Below are 21,662 nucleotides of genomic sequence, written 5' to 3'. Positions count from 1 at the left end.
AAGTTTGGTAATGAACATGCTGACTCTTTGCAAGCATTCAAACAATGTTAAGAACAGAATTCTGTGGATACTAAAGATCATTTCGTGCTCTGCAAGCCTCAGTATGTTTTGTGGGAGTTAGGAGTGTTGGTTAATCTGGCCAGTCAGTGAAGAGGAAATAAGTTCTGAGAGCTTCTACTCTATTCTAAAACAAATACAATATTTACATAAGTGGGCAAGTAAACTAAATAGTGTTTTGTGAGCTTTGATTTCCCACACACGTAAGCGTGACATTTTGCTTACATATACGTGTATGTAAGAGATAAGAAGCAGGAGAATAGGAGAGATGGACCTTTACGTCGCCGTATTGGACATAATTCCATTTTTTGCCTCATTCCAGAGCTTGTAAGAGATGTGCTGGTGAACATGCACTGGATAGATTACATTTTTATTACAAAAATCTGTGACTCATACTCATGACTTTTGAGTATAATCTTTATAATATCATAGGTAAGGTCATGAAGTTTTGAATTTACTTTTTAAAATTAAAAAATAAATTATAAGTGACAAAAATGCCCACCATCTCTTTCAGTAAAGTTCTAGGCAGAGTAGTCTTCTCCTTAAGTGATAAGCTGCCATTTCTTGCCACAATTCTTGACCTGAGGTAGAAGCTGGCAGCTGCCTTTTCAGGCTGCAGGGTAACAAGATGGATGAGGCTCTGGGCAGGGATGGCCTGCTTTGCCCTGCTACCTCCCCGCAGCTGGCCTCAGGAATCCCTGGTATTTTGTGCCATCTCTTCAGTTGGACCATTTACTTGAACGTGTCTTGCAGATAGAAACAGCTTAGATATATTTTGGCCCTTATGTTTCCTATGCTCAAATACAGTCACACAGGTGAAAGAAAATACGTTCTGAAAATCTGTGGGTTGGAAATGTTGGCATAAAGTTGTAATTATGTTAGCAAAATCTGAGGTGGAGTGGGGGCACCTTTCTGTGTTTAGCATTCAAGAATTCTTCCTCAGAAATAATACTGAAAAACAAATGAAAACTCTGGTCCAGACTTTCTTGATTTTTTTTTTTTTTAATGAGATGGCTGAGGCTATGGTCAAATTATAATTTAAGACACTGGTTAGGCTAAAGTGTTTTTTCTTTTCAATAGCACAATGAATTCCAAATCAGGAGATTTAAATCCTTCTTTCTTTCAGGCAACAAATCAACAAATGTTTATTGACCTGATTTTGAAGATACAATTATGTTTCTAGTATACCTATGTACATTAGTTTATAGCTAATGTGTTCATGTGAACAATATACTGTTGGTAGATTTCCATGGCACGGTATAATTCTCTATAAGGGAATTTTTTTTTTTTTTGAGGCAAGGTCTCACTCTATCACCCAGGCTGGAGTGCAGTGGCATGATCTTGGCTCACTGCAACCTCCGCCTCCCCGATTCAAGCAATTCTCCTGCCTCAGCCTCCCAAGTAGCTGGAACTACTTACTTGAAACTTCTGTGATGGCTACTTGGTTGCTTTGCCATAATGCATTGGCAGTAAGAATTAATTATTAACTTTAATATGCCAGCATTAATTCAGGAAACATCAGCTTAGATGATGTTGTAGAAACATTTTGTAATGGTAAACCCAATGTAAGGCATGTATACTATATACGTGCCACCATGCCCAACTAATTTTTGTATTTTTAGTAGAGATGGGGTTTCACCACCCTGGCCAGGTTGGCCTCCAACTCTTGACCTCAAGTGATCCACTCGCCTCAGCCTCCCAAAGTGCTGGGATTACTGGCGTGAGCCACAGTGCCCAGCCCATAAAGGAGTCTTTTAAGGAAAGGTGATTCACCTAGTATCAGATAGTAGGTGGTCATAGAAATTGTGCAGTCAATTTTGAAATTTAGTTGCCTTGAACTAGTAGGTCAGAACTAGTAGGTACATCTTCAAACAGAATCTCCTGCGGTGATGGCATCATAAAATTTGGGTTCTGCTGTGGCAGGTAGCTCGGCACTAGCATTCCATCTTGCTTTTTTGGACGGTGGTGTAACAACAGTAATGACTACCATTTACCTAGTGCTTGATAAAGCACATCTACATGTCCTAGTCTCATTTTATACAGATTGCAACTTTGTGTTTGGGGGATATCTCAATTTTACAGAGATGTTAATGACTGCTTAATAACACACCTCCATGAAATCATAATGTTAGGGCCAGAACCCAGGTCTCTTGACTCCAATTTTTCTATTCTTTACAAAACAGCATGTGCTCAATGCTGATAGAATAATAATAACTGATAAAAAGTGCCCAGAGGCATGTGTGAGATAACATCATTGAAGAAATACTCTGTCATCAATGCTACTTTAGATTCTCATTAAGAAAGAGTTCCCCCAAAGAGGCGTATGATAATCTACTTCACAAATCCATGCCAATAGGTTGGCATGGAACTTGTAGATGCTCATATTAGTTTGAATGTTTTGGTGGGTAGAGGCTGGGGTATGTGTGTCTCCATTTTTGCTTGGTAACTGACAATAATCTTGAATAGTTAGGAGCTAGTGTGTTGTTCCTTTCACCGCCAAGTAAAGTTTTGATACCATCAGATAATGCATTGGTAGCAAGAAGTAATTTTAACTTTAACATACCAGCATTCATTCAGGAAACATCAGCTTAGATGATGTTGTAGAAACGTTTGGTAATGGTAAGCCCAATGTAAGAAGAGTTGATTCTCTGAAGGGTCCTGGTACTATCAGGACAAGAGTATCCGTGTTTATTCCAAAAATTTACACAATTTCTTACTCTTAGATTTTACAGGAGGATGAAACTCAAGGCATATATTTGGGATGTACATGTTGAGTGCACAGTATACTATATACATAGAACCATCCATATGGTTTGCTTCTAGAAAGACTGTAAGATTTTTCTGCATGAATTCTCAGACTAACTCTGGCTGACATAAAATTCTTCTACATCCCTGAAATACTCACTTCAAGCACAGGGTCTTAGGTGAAGTCTGTATTCAGATGCTTACTCAAGAGTAGATTTATACTATCTGCTGCTGTATGCATCTTTTAAAAATAAAACCCCACAACACTATCTTCATCACAGTAACAGCAGTAAATAGAAGGAGGACAAACTGGCCTTCAAGAAGAGGTTATTATCAGGAAAAATTACTTCAGGAAAACCTGATCTGAAGTTATTTCAGGATAAATCTAAAGCAGATCAAAAGGAGAAACATAATAACAGGAAGGATTTAATAACAGAAAATAACTCCGGGGAAACTCACTCTTAAATTATTTCAGAAGAAATCTGGAACAACCAAAAATGAGAACAATAACAATAGAAAATGAAAATAAATGGAGCTCCACCAGCAATCAGAAGATCCCCTTTTCCAGTAGCTCCCAGTGCCTCAGCTACTGGAGCTACTTCCTTTTTCCATTTTCTGCCATCAATGCAACTTTAGTTGCCACATCAGAACCCAGGATATCTTTTCATCACAACCTCCAATTCCCAAGCCTGTTCTATGTTCAAACTGTGGGTCTGCATCAAAACACATAGGTCTTTTTTTCTTCCTTTTGTATTAAAGGTGCTTTCATTTAACTTCCACAGCAACGATGTCTACACAAACAGCAGCTATCATATTTGATTGGGCACTTGCTATGTTCTTGGTACCAGGTCTTTTATATCTATTTCACTTACTCAATGAGCTAGTTTCACTAATATGAAACTGCTTTCAGGGATCACAGTTCTTTGAATTGTTACTGGCTTGGAGCAGCACTGATCCCACCATGATAGCCCTCCAAAAGTTGATCTAGGGGACAGATCTCACTATCTTAACCGAAGCAGTTCCATAGTGAGTATTGAAAATTCACTGGCGCAGCGTATCTGTAGAACAAAACCTATATTTTGATACTTAATGTTGATACTGTGGGTTCTTTTAATATAGGGGATTTCCTTTTTTCATCACAGTGTAACATTTAGAAATACTCTCACTTAGGATGCTGTCATTTCCTTATTTATTCTGGATACTTCCATAGTTATTAAGGTTTCCATTAAGTGCAACATGGGCAATTTTAACTCAGAAATACCCAACCATAATTTTCAAACCAAATTAATCAAAACTAAGGTCTTGATTAATGTATAAATAAAAGGTATAATAGTCTAAATTTATTTTATTTCCCACTAGGAATCTAGAATATGTTCTTCTTAAAATGAATAGAAACAATGAGCTCTCTTGTTTGCTTTTTCTGTCTTTTTAGGTTTCAGACAATTTCATTAATGAGTCCGTTAATATCAACAAACCTGCTATGGACCAATAAGGCCTTAAAAAAATTCTTCGAAGTTTGACATCTTATAAGATTTTTACTCTCATATTCAAGACTAGATTTTTTTAAAAAAATAGAAACATAATTAGGTCATTCAGAAACCTGTTAAGTACGGGTTAAATGTCAGTCAAATTAGCACAACTGAAAGGGAAATCAATGAAAATGTTTCTTCCCCCAAAAGTCACAGAAATGACCTTTGAAAACCTGCTGTGTGGGTTATTCTGGCAAAAGAAACTAACTGGTGACTAACTGAGAGGTATATTAAGAGTTTCCCACACACTGTTTAACACACAATACAGCAATTCTTTTTCATCATAAGGAGAAAAGGAAGACTAATAAAAAGAAGGATAATAAGCTGCCAGGCTAAACTCACCAACAACTGCATCTCAATGGGAAAAGGGGCACCTGGGTGCCTCAGTAAGTTAAATATATTAGAATTATCCAAGAGAAGCAAAATTAAACTTGAATTCAAACCATTGCTTTGAAGGCTGGGATGATAAACTGTCTTCCCCTTACTGGCAAGAAAAGCCTCCTGTTTTCTCAGTTTACAGTTTATCCCATCATGAGTCACAGATTTTCATTTGCTCTCTACATATAAAAAGTATTTTAAGAATGTCAGATGACTGCTCTCTTTCAAGTTTCCACTCTTCTTTCAAAATGCCCATTATTGCTTGTGAATAGCGAAGAGCAGCCGGAAACCACATTATTAAACCAACAGAATCCTTTGAAACCAATGGCATAATCTTGTAGACATTTACTCAGATAACCTAAGAAAAAAATTCAAATCTTTAGGTGAATGTATTTCTGATTTTTATTCATTTTGTTGCTGCTGTGCAATCAACAAATACAACAAGTTCTGCTTAATACAGCCCTAACAAATTTTCCTCATCTCTGACAAGTGTTCTGGGTCTTGCTGATGAGCTTTTGATGAGTAGTGGAACAATGCAAGAATTGGTAACTTAAATCTGTGCTTCACTAAACAAACAAAAAGCTTATCATTGTTTAAATCACAGCTTAAGAAAATGATATATTTTTATTCTGGCAACAATCCAGAACTCAAGAAATACTAAAGGTGGTTTAAAAGAGAACTTAAGGGTTTTTTTGGACCAAAATGTTACGGACATTCTTTAGATAAGCATTTATAATCTACCTCCCAGGTTCAAATGATCCTTTCACCTCAGCCTCCCAAGCAGCTGGGACTACAGGAGCGTGCCACCACACCTGGCTAATTTTTGTATTTTATGTAGAGATGGGGTCTTGGCATGTTGCCCAGGCTGGTCTCAAACGCCTGAGCTCAAGCAATTGGCCTGCCTTGGCCTCCCAAAGTGCTTGGATTACAGGCATGAGCCACCATGCTTGGCTATAATTATTTTCATATAACTCCCCTTTGGAATACATTAAAGGAATAAAATAAAAATAAATGTATAATTTACACATTTCTTTTTATGTCACTCCTATATCCCATGACATTCTTATTAGGGCACAAGTTCCAATGACTGTTTTATAAATTCTTTACAATGCAGGGAAAATTTTTGCTTCAGTGGAAAACTATGCGTTGTTCAGAGTACACCCTTCCAGGTTTTTGGATTCTGACTTTACGGGGCTCTGCTCTTTTCATAGTCTTTGAGCTATTTTATAACTCTGTAAGTTGTTGATAACTGGTAGCAATGCGAAATAATTCTTGCCTGTGGACATGTAAATAAATTCTGCCTAGTGGAGGTTGAACTGACTTCCCTCCCACACTGCGGAAGGAGCCAGTTTTGCCTCTATTTGCACATTGATTTCATATTCCTGATCTTTAAATGTTTCTGTTCTTTGGATAGTGCTTTGAACTGGTTTTAACATCTTACTGGTTTCTTCATTAATAATGACTTAAATTTCAAAAATGAGTTAAATGAATGTTTAGCATGTGTTCATTTTCTATCTTTGTGAGAATCATGATTTTACTTTATTTATTTGGAAAATTATCCTTTAATAACAATTTAAAGAAAAAGTAGGTTTTAAGAGGAAAGTTTTGAAATTAGGTGACTATAATCTCTGATCTCACAGATGGTTACCAGTCTTCTTTTTCATTTCTTTGTGCTGTAATTTTATTCACAGCTTTCATTCATTTTTTAACCCCGGATAAACTTTTAAAGAGTGGAAAATCAATGCAACAATCGATAATTTAAATTTGTGCTCCACAAAGTTAAAACAGATAAACTATCAATGTTTTTAATCACCATTTAAAAATGGTATATATTTATATATTTTATGTATTTTTAATTTTGGCAACAATCTAGCACTCAAGAAATATTAATGATGGTTTACAAGACAACTTAGTTGGCCCAGAAAGATGTGGAAAGCCTTTAGACAATAATAAGTAGTATGTATTTTCCATATAACTCTTTTGCAAGTGGATATTTTTATTGAGACCATCCATAGGAACCATTACATTGTATTAAAAAAAAATTCACAGCATGCAATAAATAAAAACATATTTGTATACTTACTGTGCCCCACCAGAGAGCATCTGCATATGTAGAAAACTCTTTATTGGCATCCTTTTCCACCAGATAGACAAGGAAAGATGAAAAAATAAGAACCAAAAATCCTATGTACCAAGCTGTGATTAATTCCTAGGTATAAAAGGAATGAAAGATTTTTAGAGGTGGGAAATCTTTGAAAAAGGAAAAAATAATTCTATGATGATTCTATTCACTTTACTACTTCTTGGATGTTTATGATGGCTCTTAAATAATCCATTGCACATCATGTCCCAAAATTGTTTTAACCAATTTCTGCAATGACTAAGTTTGCTTGTGATAGGTTTATTAAATATTACATCAATCAATGAAAAAGTTTCAAAAATTGTTTTTTAAACGCAGAGAGCAAATCTTACCTTGCTGTGAGCATAAACCACCGAACCCAGTAATTTCCAAGTGCCTCCCCTTCGGTCCATGCGCACCATGCGGAGGATCTGTAGGAAACGGAGACTTCTGAGTGCAGACGTGGCAAAAATATTACCCTGAGTTTTTGCAGAAACAACTGCTATTGAAGCGATAAGAACAATGGTATCTGAAAGAAACAGGTCAAAACAGCCATAATTAGCACGACCAGGAATTTTTATTTACCGAAACAATGTTTTCAAAAAGTTCACTTTGACCTATTTAAGGCACAAATAAACAGATCTTGATCCCCAGCTGCAGAGTGAAAAGGCAGAGAATGGGACCTACCTGTTGCTGTAGTTCTGACCCTTTGGCCATTCTGTGCTTTACCTATGCAATTTTGAACAACATATTATTTAACTTTCAACAGATTGGACAATGGGTTCAAAAAACCTAAGGTTTCAGGGAACCTTAAGACTTTGGGGCAACCTTTCACAATGTCTCTGGTTTCATCCTTTTTCCTGTGGCAAAAGGAGCTCCTGCCTCAGCCCCCAACACCATGGCTTCTGGGTGGTGTGACAGAGGCATCTAAATGTGTCCAGCCATAAAAGTGCCATAAGATATAATCATTTCTCTTGTTTTCCTGCCAAATAAGTTTGCATTTCCTTTTCCCCAAAATTCCCTAATGTGGCACCTGCAACTTTGCATATTAACAAAGGCCTCAACTAAGCTGAATACTCTATGCTTCCTGTATAGAATATTCTTTAGACCTGGTTCACCAATTATGTGTAAGTTTGCTGCATAATTAAATAATATTACATTTGTTATAATAGGGTATGTAAGTATAAACACTGTGCATTGCAAGGGAATGAATACTTGGTGTTTGACATACTGACATTTGACTGAAAAAATCTACCTTTTTGTAAGCAAAAAAGAGAAAAAGAGCATCTAATGAAAGCATAGAAAAGACAAAAGAGAACTTAATCATTCCACAAGTAAATATCTGAGTGTCGGGAAGTAGGCTTTGAAGTGGGATAAGTGAAGTGGCGATGAATGGCCTCCTGAGGCAATTTTAATAAAATTTAGCTTGACTTTAACATCCTCAAATACTATTTCCTTCCTGCTCCAAGTGGGTTGTGTATGACTGGGCTTCCACACTCCAAAGAGGAGTTCCATTTCAAGGGTGTCACATTTGTAATGTTTCTGTCACCCTCTGGATTAACTGCCTTATGAGTGAGTATTCCTCATTCAGCTCATCCTTCTCCCTGCACTGAGAAAGGTCTGGTCTCCTGGTGTGGACTGAGAAGATCTTCTGAGCCTCTCTGCTGGTGCCCCTTTTTGGGTCAGTGCTTTGAGAAAGAATTGGCAGTGCAACTTTCAGCTGAAGGGCTTTTTCTTTTCTTTTCTTTTTTCTTTTTTCTTTCTTTCCCTCCCTCCCTCCCTCCCTCCTTTCCTTCCTTCCTTCCTTCCTTCCTTCCTTCCTTCCTTCCTTCCTTCCTTCCTTCCTTCCTTCCTTCCTTTCCTTCCTTCCTTCCTTCCCTCTTTGCTTCCTTCCTTCTTCCTATCCTTTGACAGGGTCTCACTCTGTCACCCAGGCTGGAGTGCAGTGGAATGAGCTCCGCTCACTGCAACCTCTGTGTCCCACCTCAGTCTCCCAAGGAGCTAGGACTACAGGCATGCACCAACACACCTGGCTAATTTTTGTATTTTTTGTAGAGATGGGGTTTTGCCATGTTGCCCAGGCTGGTCTCAAACTCCTGAGCTCACATCATCTGCCAGCCTTGGCCTCCCAAAGAGTTGAGATTACAGGTGTAAGCCACCGGTGCCTGCTCTGAAGGACTTCTCCCATCAGATCTAAATGCATGTGCTTTTGTGGGTAAGTACCCAGAGAGCCAAAGAGAGTAACCACTCTTGGCAGCTGTTGGAAACAAGAAGAAACTAAATGTGTTGACACTGACACCAAAGACATATTTTAAGTGAATAAAGGTCAGTTGCAAAGCGGTATGTGCAATGTGATTTTATTTTAATAGAAACATATATTAGTATGACTAGGAAAAAAATTTGAGACTAGGCTGGGCGCAGTCGCTCACACCTGTAATCCCAGCACTTTGGGAGGCCGAGGTGGGCGGATCATGAAGTCAGGAGATCGAGACCATCCTGGCCATCATGATGAAACTCTGTCTCTACTAAAAATACAAAAATTAGCTGGGTGTGGTGGCACGTGCCTGTAATCCCAGCTACTCGGAAGGCTGAGGCATGAGAATCCCTTGAACCCAGGAGGCGGAGGTTGTAGTGAGTCAAGATCATGCCACTGCACTCCAGCCTAGCGATAGAGCAAGACTGCGTCTCAAAGAAAAAAAAAAGTGAGACTATACACTGATTATTACTATTAATTATCTCTAAAGGTAGTGAGTTGGAATGAATATATGCATAAAGGGGCTTTTCACTTTCTAAATTATTAATTTCCATACATTGGAAGTTTATAAGGACTATGTCTTTGCAATTAAAAAAACTTTATATAAAGAGTTATGTGCAAACACATCTCTTGGTTTTCATCATGTGGAGGGATTTACTCCTGAGACTAGTGGTTTACAAAGAGACATTACTTATATGGCCCTATTGGATATACATTTTGCTTTTATTTCATTGTAATTCTGCTTTCTCCCAATTGTAGAAAGAAAAGAAAAAGATATACTGCCTCATTTACTGTGTTAAAATATTGGAAATACTAGAAATAAGTACACGGCTAGTAGAAGTGCAGAAAATACTACACTTAAAACTTACTATGTGCTTGGCATTTTCTTTAGTTCTAAGGTTTTTTTTTTTTTTTAAATCAACATTACCTTATTTAATCCTTATAATGACTTTATGTGTTAAGTATCCCACAGATCCCATTTTACATATGAAAAAAGTGAGGCAGAAAAAGCATATATTGTATTCATTTTTTTAAAAACTCAGCTATCAGTTTATTAGACTACAGCACAAAAAGTATGCCATAAAGTTAGTTCATTAGAGAAAACCTAGAAAAGTAAGAGAAAGATTGTTGATTTGAGACAATTTAAAAAATTATGCACACGGTGAATCACAATCTAAATGTTTGAAGTTCCAAAATATGCAAAGGTAACCACAGATTTGATTTAATACCCTCATTGTAATTCAGATCAGATGAGAAAGTTAGAATTCAGCAAACTGAAATCATAGATAAGCAACCAAATGGCAAACAGTGAGTGCAGTCACAAAAATGTTTCTGGTTGGGTTACAGTCATCCACTGGAATTTTGCTGTCAGTACCACTTAGAATATTTCCTAGGCTAGTATTTTACAAGTTATAAGTAATCTTTATTTTTATTTCTATTTGCGTATTTATTATTTTTGTGATCCACTATTTCATAGAATGGAGGTTCCACAGCGTTGGATCATTTTTTTGTTCATGAATGTATCCTAAGTACCTAGAACAGTGCCTGAAATATAGTAGGCACTCAATAAATATTTATGTAAGATAAATGAGATTGAAAAACACTTAAAAGTTGCCTGAGCTTTGTTCTCTTACCACATCAATGGCTTATTCACTGGGATATTAGCCTAAAATACTCAAGTTAATCGAAGGATCACTTCAATTTTTAGCACGGAATTCTACTGCAACATAATTGTTATAGCTATCATCCATTAGAGTTTATTTTAAAATCTCCCTATTATTTAAAGTATAGGCATATATATTAAATTGGGGGAGTAGCTTAAGTTGTGCAGTTAGTTAATTGTCTAAAATATTTTTTGAAACATAGGAAGCTTGTTTTTGTGAAGATAACACATTTTAGAATAAGGTAGAAACTATGGACAGCCCTTGAAGCTCACTGGCTTCAGGTTCATTTGTTTATCCATTTATGCATTAAGTAGTTAATTGACTGTCAAGAATTATATTAGACGCTTGTATTAAAAATGAATATTCAATCATTCTTCTGACCATCCATCCCTCACAATTATTGATCAAGTGCCTACTGCGTACCAGGCACTGTGCTAAATGTTTTGTATCTTGCAATGATTCCAAATGGGGAAAATTTTGCCTTCCTGGGACATTTAGCAATGTCTAGAGACATTTTACATTGTCATAGCTGGGAAGGGGGTTGCGATAAGCATCTAGTGGTAGAGACCAGGGTTGCTACTAACCATCCTATAATGCCCTGGACAGCCTCCAGAACAAAGAATGACTCAGCCCCATATGTCAATAGTGCCAAGGCTGAGAAACCCTGATGCATATTATTTTATTTAATTCTTCAAGCCACCCTATGTAGTAGATGGTATTATAACCTTCTCTTTCTTATAAATGAAGAAATTGAGGCTCATAGTGGTCAAGTCCCTAAGGCCCAACATGTGTAAGTGATTGAGCTGGCCCTTACTTGACTCCAAAGCTATGTCCTTAAGAATTATGGTATACCACTGCATCCAGTGTGGGATAGGGGTGGAGGAGGAACAGAAAGGGGAGGCTATGAAAGCAGGTGGATAATAAATCAGGAATAAATTGTTATCGCATAAAGCATTCAGAGAAGAGAAAAGTGCAGGGAGGAGAAAGCAGAAATAAAATGATGCTGAAAAACAGATGGTACTTTTATGGCTGCTTCAAGAGAAAATGAGGCTAGAGAAAGAAATAGAACTGCTAATAAACAAGGAGGAGCTCTAAGTCGCATGAAAAAAACAAACAAACATGTAATCCGGAACTCTTAAAATCTACCTCTCCCAAAGGAAACAAATTAGAACAAGTTGGGAAGTAGTGAAGAAAGAGCTATTGATTATAAGCAGCCTAGTAGATATGTGAAATATAGGTTCACAAGGTATTAGGAAGTAGGTTCACAAATTTACTGAATCACTTAGAATGATTTACACATGAATTCTTGAAATTTGAGGTGACTGCAAAGATTTGAACAAAATAAATACTATAATGATATTTAAGACACATAAGGACTATGAAAGAGCTTATTTTTAGATGCCACTGGAACTTCGCTCAAGTATTATTTAGTCAGCAAAATCAATATGAATTGATCACCATGGACCCTGTCTAAAAGGTGTTAGTCACTGAAATACCAAAAAAGTCTTCATTATTCACATTCAAAGCTTCCATATTGTGAACTCAAGGATTGGGTTAAAGCAAGGCCAATTGTACATCTGAACATGATGGACTGTGTTTTGTTGCTACAATTACACTATATAATGTATGTATTAGAAAGTATAACATGGCTCGATGTAAAAACACAAAGGAAAGAACTAAATCATCTGGGTCAAACAAAGCATAGTTGAACACTTTCAAACTAGTAGTTACAGGGACACATAAATTCTCTCGAGGTAAGTAAGCCACAAAGAGGGTAGATCTTGACTTCTAGAAACTGTCTGGAGACTTCAGGCTTTTAAAATTTTTGTAAATTAAGTTATTCTAGAGTCTCAGAAAGTTTTATAACTAACTAACATAACTAACTAACTAACATAAAGGTAAATAACTAACATAAATTTACCTCTTTCCTTTAAAGTCACTTCATCTTGTTCTCTCTCATATAATCAGAAGTGCAATAAATACAATGTTCTTAATGTTCATATCCCCCTCTCCCACATTTTTTTTGTTCCAGTTCTTTGAATTATTTTAGTGGCCTCACTATAAGCTAGATTTTGAATAAGTTTAATAAAATATACGTTTTAAAGTTATAAAGTAAAATATCAAAACAATACAAATATGTATAAGGTAGGACACTAATTTATTTAATTAACCAATTACCTATGCTATAGTGTGGATATTTGACCCTCCAAATGTCATGTTGAAATGTGATCCCCAGTGTTAGAGGTGAGGCCTAATGGGAAGTGTTTGGGTCATGGGGCAGGATTGCTCATGAATGGCTTGGTATTGTCCTTGAAGTAATGACTGAGTTCTGGCTCTACTAGTTCTCTTAAGAATTGGTTGTTAAAAAGAAAATGGCACTTATGTGTTGTTAAAAAGAAAATGGCACTTCATCTCTCGACATGTGATCTCAGCACATACTGGCCCCACTTCACCTTCTGCCATGAGTGGAGGAGACAGCCTGAGATTCTCACCAGAAGCAGATGCAGGCACCATGCTTTTTGAACAGCCTGCAGAACTGTGAGCCACATAAACCTACATTCTTTATGAATACCCAGCTTCATGTATTCCTTTATTATAACACAAATAGACTAAGACACTTATTAATGAATTTTTAGGTTGCTTTTTGTTTTGCTATTAAAATGATGCTGAAATGTATAGTCCTGTACATTTATTTTTAGGATAAGGAATTTAAGGCTAAATTTCTTGAGACTGAATTGTTGGGATATTTTCATTTGTGATTGACATCAAGATGCCTTCAAAATGATGGTACCAATTCTCACTAACAATGTATGGAAACACTTATTTCTCTCTCTCCTTGCTAATAAAGAGGAATGCTAATAATGATAAAAATAGTACTAGTAAAAGCTAATGTTTACTGTTCACTATGTGACAGACATGGCTCTAAGCATGTTCATGTATTACCTTGGATATAATAAGTCTTCAATCTTTGCAAATACAGTAAGCAAAACAAAACCATCCCCCTCCTGTTTTAGACTCCTGGATTTCATGTCATTTTTAAGTCACGGAAGTTAAGTTATCTAGAATGATTTTGTCCAACCAAGATTATAAAAATATTCTTCTATATTTTATTTTGGCACACATATGCTTAGTTAATGAATTTATGTTTACTATTCAGGATAGTCTTTGTGGCAAAGGTAGCTAGCTGTCTACCACAGATATGTGCTTCCCTTCTAAGGTACAGCATTATCTCTGAGAAGTGGCTGCCTATTCAGAGGTCTCATTTCCCGGGACCCCCTTGCTTCTGGGTGAGGTGAGGTGACTAATTCTAGTTAGTGAAGATGAATGGAAATGATGTATGCCACTTTCTGGTCGAGGGCAAGCACATATGGCGTATCACTTTCTCTTTTTCTATGTCAGTTGCAGTTTGGTACTAAGAATGCCCTTAGAAGCTATACGCTGAAGATGGCAGTGCCTTTGTCAGCCTGGGTTCCTGAATGACTGCATGGAACAGAGCCTTTACCATATACGACAACCCCAAACAAAGAATACCTTTATTGAACTATTACACAGATAAGAAGTAAACTTCCATTTTATTTAGTTACTAGAATTTGGTGATTTGTATAATAACTAAGCATTACTCTAACTTATTCAATCATTAGCTTTAATGGAATTTTTGTTTGTCTCTGTGGTGAAGTAGAGAACAAATCTTACTTTTTATCCCATATGAAAGTCAATTTTCCCAATACCATCTAAGTAAAAACTCTGTCATTCTCCAAATGTTTCCACGTACTTATTGAGAAGCCTATTTTGGGATTCTATTACGTTTTATTGCCTATTCCTATATTAGTGTGACACTAATGTTATTCCTTTTCAAAGTAGTATCAATTATTGTAAACATATTAATTTTTCCCACGTGAATTTCAGAATAAATGAATCAAGTTAAACAACAAAATTCTGATACAGACCACATATTAAATTTACAGATTAACATCTCCTTCTTTATTGTCTTCCTCATCTCATATCTACTGAGTGGTTTACTTTTATTGATTCTGTGTCCATAATATGTTTCATATCTAATTTTCCCTTTCCATGTATCCTGTCTCTTCCTTAGTTCAGGCCTATGATACTTCTCTCTTGGTCATCCCTACAATGTATGGCCTGGTTTTCACTCTCCTGTTTTTCCTTTCTCTAAACCACTTTGTATTCTAATACCACGTGAAAATGTTAAGATGATTAGATTGCCTCTGTGATTTTAAAAAGGTCTTCCAATATGTAGAACAAAGATCAAATTCTGCTACCTGGCATTCAAAGTGCTCTATAAAATGCTGCTGCTCTGCCTGGAAGGCCCTTCTCCCTTCTTTGCCTGGCTAACTTCTGCTTGCTTCTGGAACTCAGCACAGATATCAACCAGTCAAGGTCACTTGTGCCCAGAGGTCTGAGGTATGCTGCTGTCATAACATTTATTACCCATGATTATACTAGTAGTCTGTTTACTTGCTGGTTTTTTTCAATTCCATACATTAAAAAAAAAAAAAACTCTACACAGATTGAAATGCAAAAAACAAACCCGGAAAAAAATGGCAACATATATGATGATGAACAAAAGATTAATATCTTTAATATATAAACTTAAAACACTAAGAAAACATGCTAGTAGAAAACTGGACAGAAGGCACATACACAAATTTACCCTAGGAAGAAATAACAATGACTAATTAATGTATGGAAAGAAGTTCTTTACAATTTCTAGTTTTGAAATTTAAAACAGTAGAAAGGTACCATTTTATCCTATCAAACTGACAAAGTTTAAAAAAATGAACTGTCAGTGTTGTCAAGGCAGAGAAAAAAAAGCTATTTGATGAAGATTTTCTGTAAGAATAAATTGGTATGATATTTTTTGGGGGAGCAATTTGACATTATTTGCCAAAACCGTTAACAATGTGAATGGATATTATTTCAGGAATTTAAACTCTAGGGATGTATGATAAAATTGTAGATGTTAACAAAAGTTTGCATCAGCATACTTATTAAACTATTATTGTTTTCTCCTCCCAGCTCATACCTAACACTATTAGTAATAGTATAAAAAATGAGAACGAATCCAGATTTCTAATGAGGATGGATTAATAAAAAACAACATGGTATATCCCTTCCAGAGCATGGGCTGTGGTGCTCAGGTGCCTGAGTTCCAATCCTGGCTCTGCCGCTAATAGATAGGTTACCTGGTTAAGTGACTGAATCTTAATAGCTGGGTTACCTGGTTAAGGGACTGCCTCAGTTTCTTTATCTGTAAAATGTAGATAATAAAGGCACCTATGTCATAGGGTTGTAAGAATTGAATAAGTTAACTGTGAAACATCTCAGTGCAATACTAACACACAATACATTTGAGCTAATTTATTGTTACTATTATTATTACCACAAATGTGATACAACCACAAAACATCATGTCTTAGAAGAATATTGTGAGATAAAATGTTTCCAAACAACATTATTTAAATAATTGATTACATAGCAGGATAGCAGGATTTCAGTTTTGCTCTCCAAAAAGATCATGTATTTTTTTTTTTTTTTTTTGAGACGGAGTTTCCCTCTTTTTGCCCAGGCTGGAATGCAATGGCACAATCTCAGCTCACTGCAACCTCCACCTCCTGGATTCAAGCGATTCTCCTGCTTCAGTCTCCCCAGTAGGTGGGATTACAGGCACCCGCCATCATGCCCAGCTAATTTTTGTATTTTCAGTATAGACGGTGTTTCACCAAGTTGGTCAGGCTGGTCTTGAACTCCTGATCTCAAGTGATCCACCGGCCTTGGCCTCCTAAAGTGCTGGGATTACAGGTGTGAGTCACTGCACCTGGCCAGATTATGTATTCTTATCGTATATAGAAAAATACATAGTATAAATACATATATTTGCATATTAATGGTGATTATCTGTAGGTGGTAAGATATATATATATATAGTCCAAATGATCTTTAATATACATGCATTGCTTTTGTAATGAGAAAAAAGAGAACCATAATTTATTTAAAAAGAAGCTATGGCCTAGAAAGGTTAGTACATTGGCCAAGGTAATTTACTTAGTCAGTGGTGGGAAAACAGAAGAGAAATGGGCAACATTTATTGAGTACCTCTGATGTATGAGGCTGTGCGGGATGCTCAGTACACAGACTCTATTTCATTGTTTCTCCATAATAGCCCTTCAAGGAGGCACAGAGGTTATGAGTGTAAACTTCATGTGTAACAGCCCTGGTATTTCTAGTTCTGTCCTGTCTTAGTTGTGTGACCTTGGGCCTATTAATCTTGCTGAGTCTTGGAATCCTCACCTACAAATAGGGAATAGATCCCTTTTTTTCACAGGGCTATTGGGATGATTAAATGAGATAATACATACAAAGTCTTTAGTCTGCCTTAGTGTGCCTAGTATCATGTTAACTCTCAATCTAAAAAAAAAAATGTTTTATCGATATACCTTCCCCTTCACTTTTCTAGATCAGTAATTTGATACTAAAAAAGTTCAAGAATCTTATCCAAAGTCATTTAGTTGGTAAATGGCCAAAAATCAAACTAATTTCTGTTTCCAGAGCACTTATATATTTTTTTCCCCATGTTTCTCTTTTGGTAGCTTTTATTTTGTAGAAAGCCTAGTAAACAGGGATGTAGAAAGTCAAACAAAGGCTTACATGTGAAATTCCAAGAAGCAAAGTATTATCAAGACTATGGAATACAACTACATGCAAATGGTTGATATTCAGGTAAAATTTAGTGAAAATATTATAATTAACATGTTTTTTATATTTTAGGTTGTCCCAATGGGACAGCAGATTGAGAGAGAGAGGTCAGCCTGCCTTATCAATGTGATCCCTTTTCTGCAGAAATTTATAATTTTCTTAGTGTCCCATGTATATCATGTGCCAGATATTTTATTGCCAATGGAGCAGCAAGATAAATCTGAAGGAATGGAAATTTTCTGGTTCCATTATATTTGCTTATGTATACAGAAGGAACTTTCAAAAGAAACAGAGATGTAAAGTATGGAAGCATAAAGAACATTGAACTATGCCTAGTTTAATTATCTGTTCACCATTAACTAGCTTTGTCACCACTTATCTCTTAGGGCTGGTTTCCATACCTTCAAAATAGTTGGACTGAACTGGCAAGTGTCAAGGATCCTTTCTAACTTTGAATTTCTCAAATTCTAAGTGGTACATTTTTCGTTTTGGATACCGATTGAACGAGGAAGCATCAGAAGGAGTGTTTTGGATATGACTTTTCTCAAATTAAGTGTTAAGGCAATTTATTCATTCATTCATTAGTTCATTCAACAAATATTTTTTGTGGCATGTCTACTATAAGCCAAGCATGAGGCATAGAGTAGTGAATAAAACAGAAAAGTTTTCTGCCCTCATGGAGCTTATGTTCTCCTGCTGTAGGCTGATGTTAAAGCAATAAACAAATACAGAACATAATGTTACATGGTGATAAAAACCTTGGGGAAATACAGAGCAGGATGAGGGTGGAGTCACAGAGGAGCAGGTGTTCTATTTTAAAGTGAAATTCCAAGAAGTAAAATATTATTAAGAATAGGGAATATAACTAATTGCAAATGGTTGATATTCAGGTAAAATTTAGCAAACATCTTATAATTAACATGTTTTTAATATTTTAGTTTTTATTTTATTTTTGAGACGGAGTCTCTGTCACCCAGGCTGGAGTGCAATGGCATGATTTCAGCTCACTACCACCTCCACCTCTTGGGTTCAAGCAATTTTCCTGCCTCAGCTTCCCGAGTAACTGGGATTACAGGTGTGCACCACCACTCCTGGCTAATTTTGTATTTTTGGTAGAGATGGGGTTTCACCATGTTGGCCAGGCTGATCTTGAACTCCTGACCTCAGGTGATCCACCCACCTTGGCCTCCCAAAGTGCTGGGATTATAGACATGAGCCACTGTGCTGGGCTGTTTTTAGTATTTTAGGTTGTCTCAATGGGAAAGCATCTCAGAGGAGCCAAGACCCAATGAAGTGAAGGGGTGACTGTGATCATTATCTAAGGAAAAAGTGTTCCAGGCAAACAAATATAAAGACCTTGAGGTGGAAGTGTGTTCAGCGTGTTCAAGGGAAGGCAAGGAGATCAAGTTAGCTTGAGCGGAGTGAGGGAGGGCTCCATTCAGATCATGACAGCTTTGGGAATAGCTTTAGGATGTCCTTCTAAGTATTATATGATAGCAGCAGGGGAAGGGTTTTTGGCAGAGTGCAGGATCAGATGTATATTTTACAAGATCATTTTGGTTATCTTTGGGAAACCAATCAGGAGGGGGCTGGATGCCAGAAAGGAAGCCAGATGTCAGAGAGAAAACCGGAAGGCCAGTTAAGAAGCCACTGCTGTGGTCTGGACAAAGGGTGAGAGTAGCTTTACAAGAGTTAGGTTAAAGTCAGGAGGACCTGTAAAGGAGCTGGATTTGGTGCATATTGTGAAGGTGGAGGGGCTAAGACTTGCTGAAGGACTGATTGTGGGATGTGAGACAAATGAGGGAGTCTAAGGCTGACTTCAGGGTTTTTGGTCTAAGCAATCAGGTGAATAAAGTGCCATTTACTAAGCTGGGGAAATACCACTAGGGATAGGTGAGAAAGGAGCACTATTTGAAGGACAGAACTACCTGTTCTGTTATGGCCTTGTTAATTTTGAGATGCCTAGTAGGCGTTTGGTAGATGGTGAATGGGGCTGGAGTCTGGGGGAGAGGTCAGGGATGCAGAGTCAGGCAGTAGATTTTTTTTTTTTTTCATGCTACAGGACGAATCCCTTACAATATCAGTAACCTACTGAAACAAATTGCTTCAAAGTGTGATCACAAACATTTAATTTCAGATGTGGGTTACAGACTGAAGGAGGTAAGGAAGCTGTGTTTCTGTATTTATAAAACAGGAAAGAAGCGTTTGTCCCCTGAGACTAATCATGAATGAGTAGGAGGTACATCCTATTTAAGGCATACTCTAGTATCTTGAGTAAATTACCTAGGTGTAATTCCATCGGTTCTCAATAAATCGAAGAGATGAAAAGTTGTGTGTATTTTCTGATGTTTTAGAACATGGTTTAGGGCAATGATACAGTCTTGCTTTATATTACGCTCTTTTATATAGAAAGTTCGAGACAAACTTTTAGAAGCAGCAATTTTGCACATTGATATCCTCAGATGTTTAAAATTTTCCTCGGTATCTATTTTCACACATACCAAATGACAAAGCTGTAGTCAGTTTTGATTCTTAAACAGAACCCCATACCAATATTTGACTGCAAATTAAAAAAAAAAGATTTGGATTCCACCAATGAATAAACAAAGTTGAAACATCTGCTGGAAATCCCAACATCCTATGATGAAATTCCATGCTTGGATATCTTATTCAAGGTCATAGCTTGAATATTTAAACATCAACAGCCAAACAATGGCATTATGGGTTTAAATTTACAGAGCAAAACCACAATACCTAATTTATAATACTCCCTTTTTGCACTTACTCTAAGCAGTTAAATGATATGGACTTTCTGAAATTTTAGTAGTGTTGGGATATGTAATGTTTCTTTGAGAAACTTGATACTTATTTTCAGATGACATACAGATTATGATTAATCATCACCTACTGCTAAAAGTTTTTCAAAGGATATCTTCAGGAAGTTCTTTGAATAGACTGTGTTACTTGGATGTTACAATGGAGATGCCACTTGAGCTGAAATGTCACTCAGCAAAAGACATTTATGAATGGGAATTCATTCTAAGTATTATCTGGGAAATTTAGAATTACCTGGTTCGCCTGGCTCTCTTAATCTTTTTCAATGCACAATTTCTTATTTTTGGAAATATGAAATGGATACAGTTTAGGCACTTGGCTAATCCTTAGGGATAAACACTGGGGTGTGAAAATAGACTTTTCCTCCTGTGAAGAATAAAAAGATAGCACTTTAAAGGAGTGAATTTGAGTAAATATAAGCCAAGAGTAAATACCTGACATTCATTATAATTTTGAAAATCTTGCTTGTTGCCATGTGTAGATCTATTCTGTCTGTCTGTCTGTCTATCTATCTATCTATCTATCTATCTATCTATCTATCTATCTATCTATCTATATCTACCTATCAATAATCTATCTGTATTTCAGTGGGATTATTAACCAAACTGGTCACATCATCTAACTCCCATCTTTATTTATAAAATCCTTGCCAAAATTTTCCCTCTCTGGAACTAGATTAGAGCAGTTTTTGGAACTTTCTAATTTCATATTTGCTTTTATGTATTGCTGTTTATGAACTCTGCGAAGTGTATTGCTGCTCTTATCTGTGCTTAAAAGAAAAGAAAGAGTGTCCCAGAGAGGCTTGTATAAGATAATGCGATAAATTAGTTCCAGAAACAGGATCAGAATTCATGGCAACCAACTCCTGAAGCTGCAGGTCAGCTGGTGAAACACATTGTCTTATAACAAATCACAAAGCTATGAAGAAAAATCCTGCTTTGGACTCACTTTCTTTTCATTATCAATTCCTTTCCTACTGTCATGAGCTTTTTGAATAAGACACGCTCTGTTTAAAGGAGAACAAAAACAAGATTTATTGAAAACATGTGATACTACAACTTAAGAATCCTTTATAAGGAGACTGGAGATGGCCTAATCAAGTTCAATACCATTCAGGAGCTGGATATTTTCCCATTAACTAAAAATGGAAGAGTATAAAGAAGGCATAATTCAAAAATAGTTTCAGATGTGCCCATTTTTTGACATTGTGACCAGTAAATACTCCAGAAAACCACAGAAACTTGATAAGAGATGGATTCTTAAGTCACACGATGGCAAATGTCCTAAGGATTAGCTACAGTACTTTGATCTCCAAATTCGAAGCACAGATTTGGAGTCTGTGGTAGGGGCTAAAATCAAATATTTAA

General features: G+C 36.5%; 1 protein-coding gene across 4 annotated transcripts in view; it reads right to left on the bottom strand.

The window, feature by feature from the left end:
• KCNQ5 (potassium voltage-gated channel subfamily Q member 5) overlaps positions 1-21,662 on the bottom strand; it is a 567,929-nt gene that overhangs the window by 120,314 nt on the left and 425,953 nt on the right. For all 4 annotated transcript variants that reach the window (XM_050786501.1, XM_050786498.1, XM_050786499.1 and 1 more), the window contains exons 4-5: positions 7,182-7,357; positions 6,793-6,918 (exon numbers count right to left, since the gene is read on the bottom strand). In XM_050786501.1, the coding sequence (XP_050642458.1) occupies positions 6,793-6,918; positions 7,182-7,357 (302 nt within the window). The remainder of the gene's footprint in view (positions 1-6,792; positions 6,919-7,181; positions 7,358-21,662) is intronic.

The sequence above is a fragment of the Macaca thibetana genome, chromosome 4 (genome assembly GCF_024542745.1).
Source record: "Macaca thibetana thibetana isolate TM-01 chromosome 4, ASM2454274v1, whole genome shotgun sequence".
Lineage (NCBI taxonomy): Eukaryota > Metazoa > Chordata > Mammalia > Primates > Cercopithecidae > Macaca > Macaca thibetana.
This window is presented reverse-complemented; position numbering and strand designations above follow the sequence as displayed.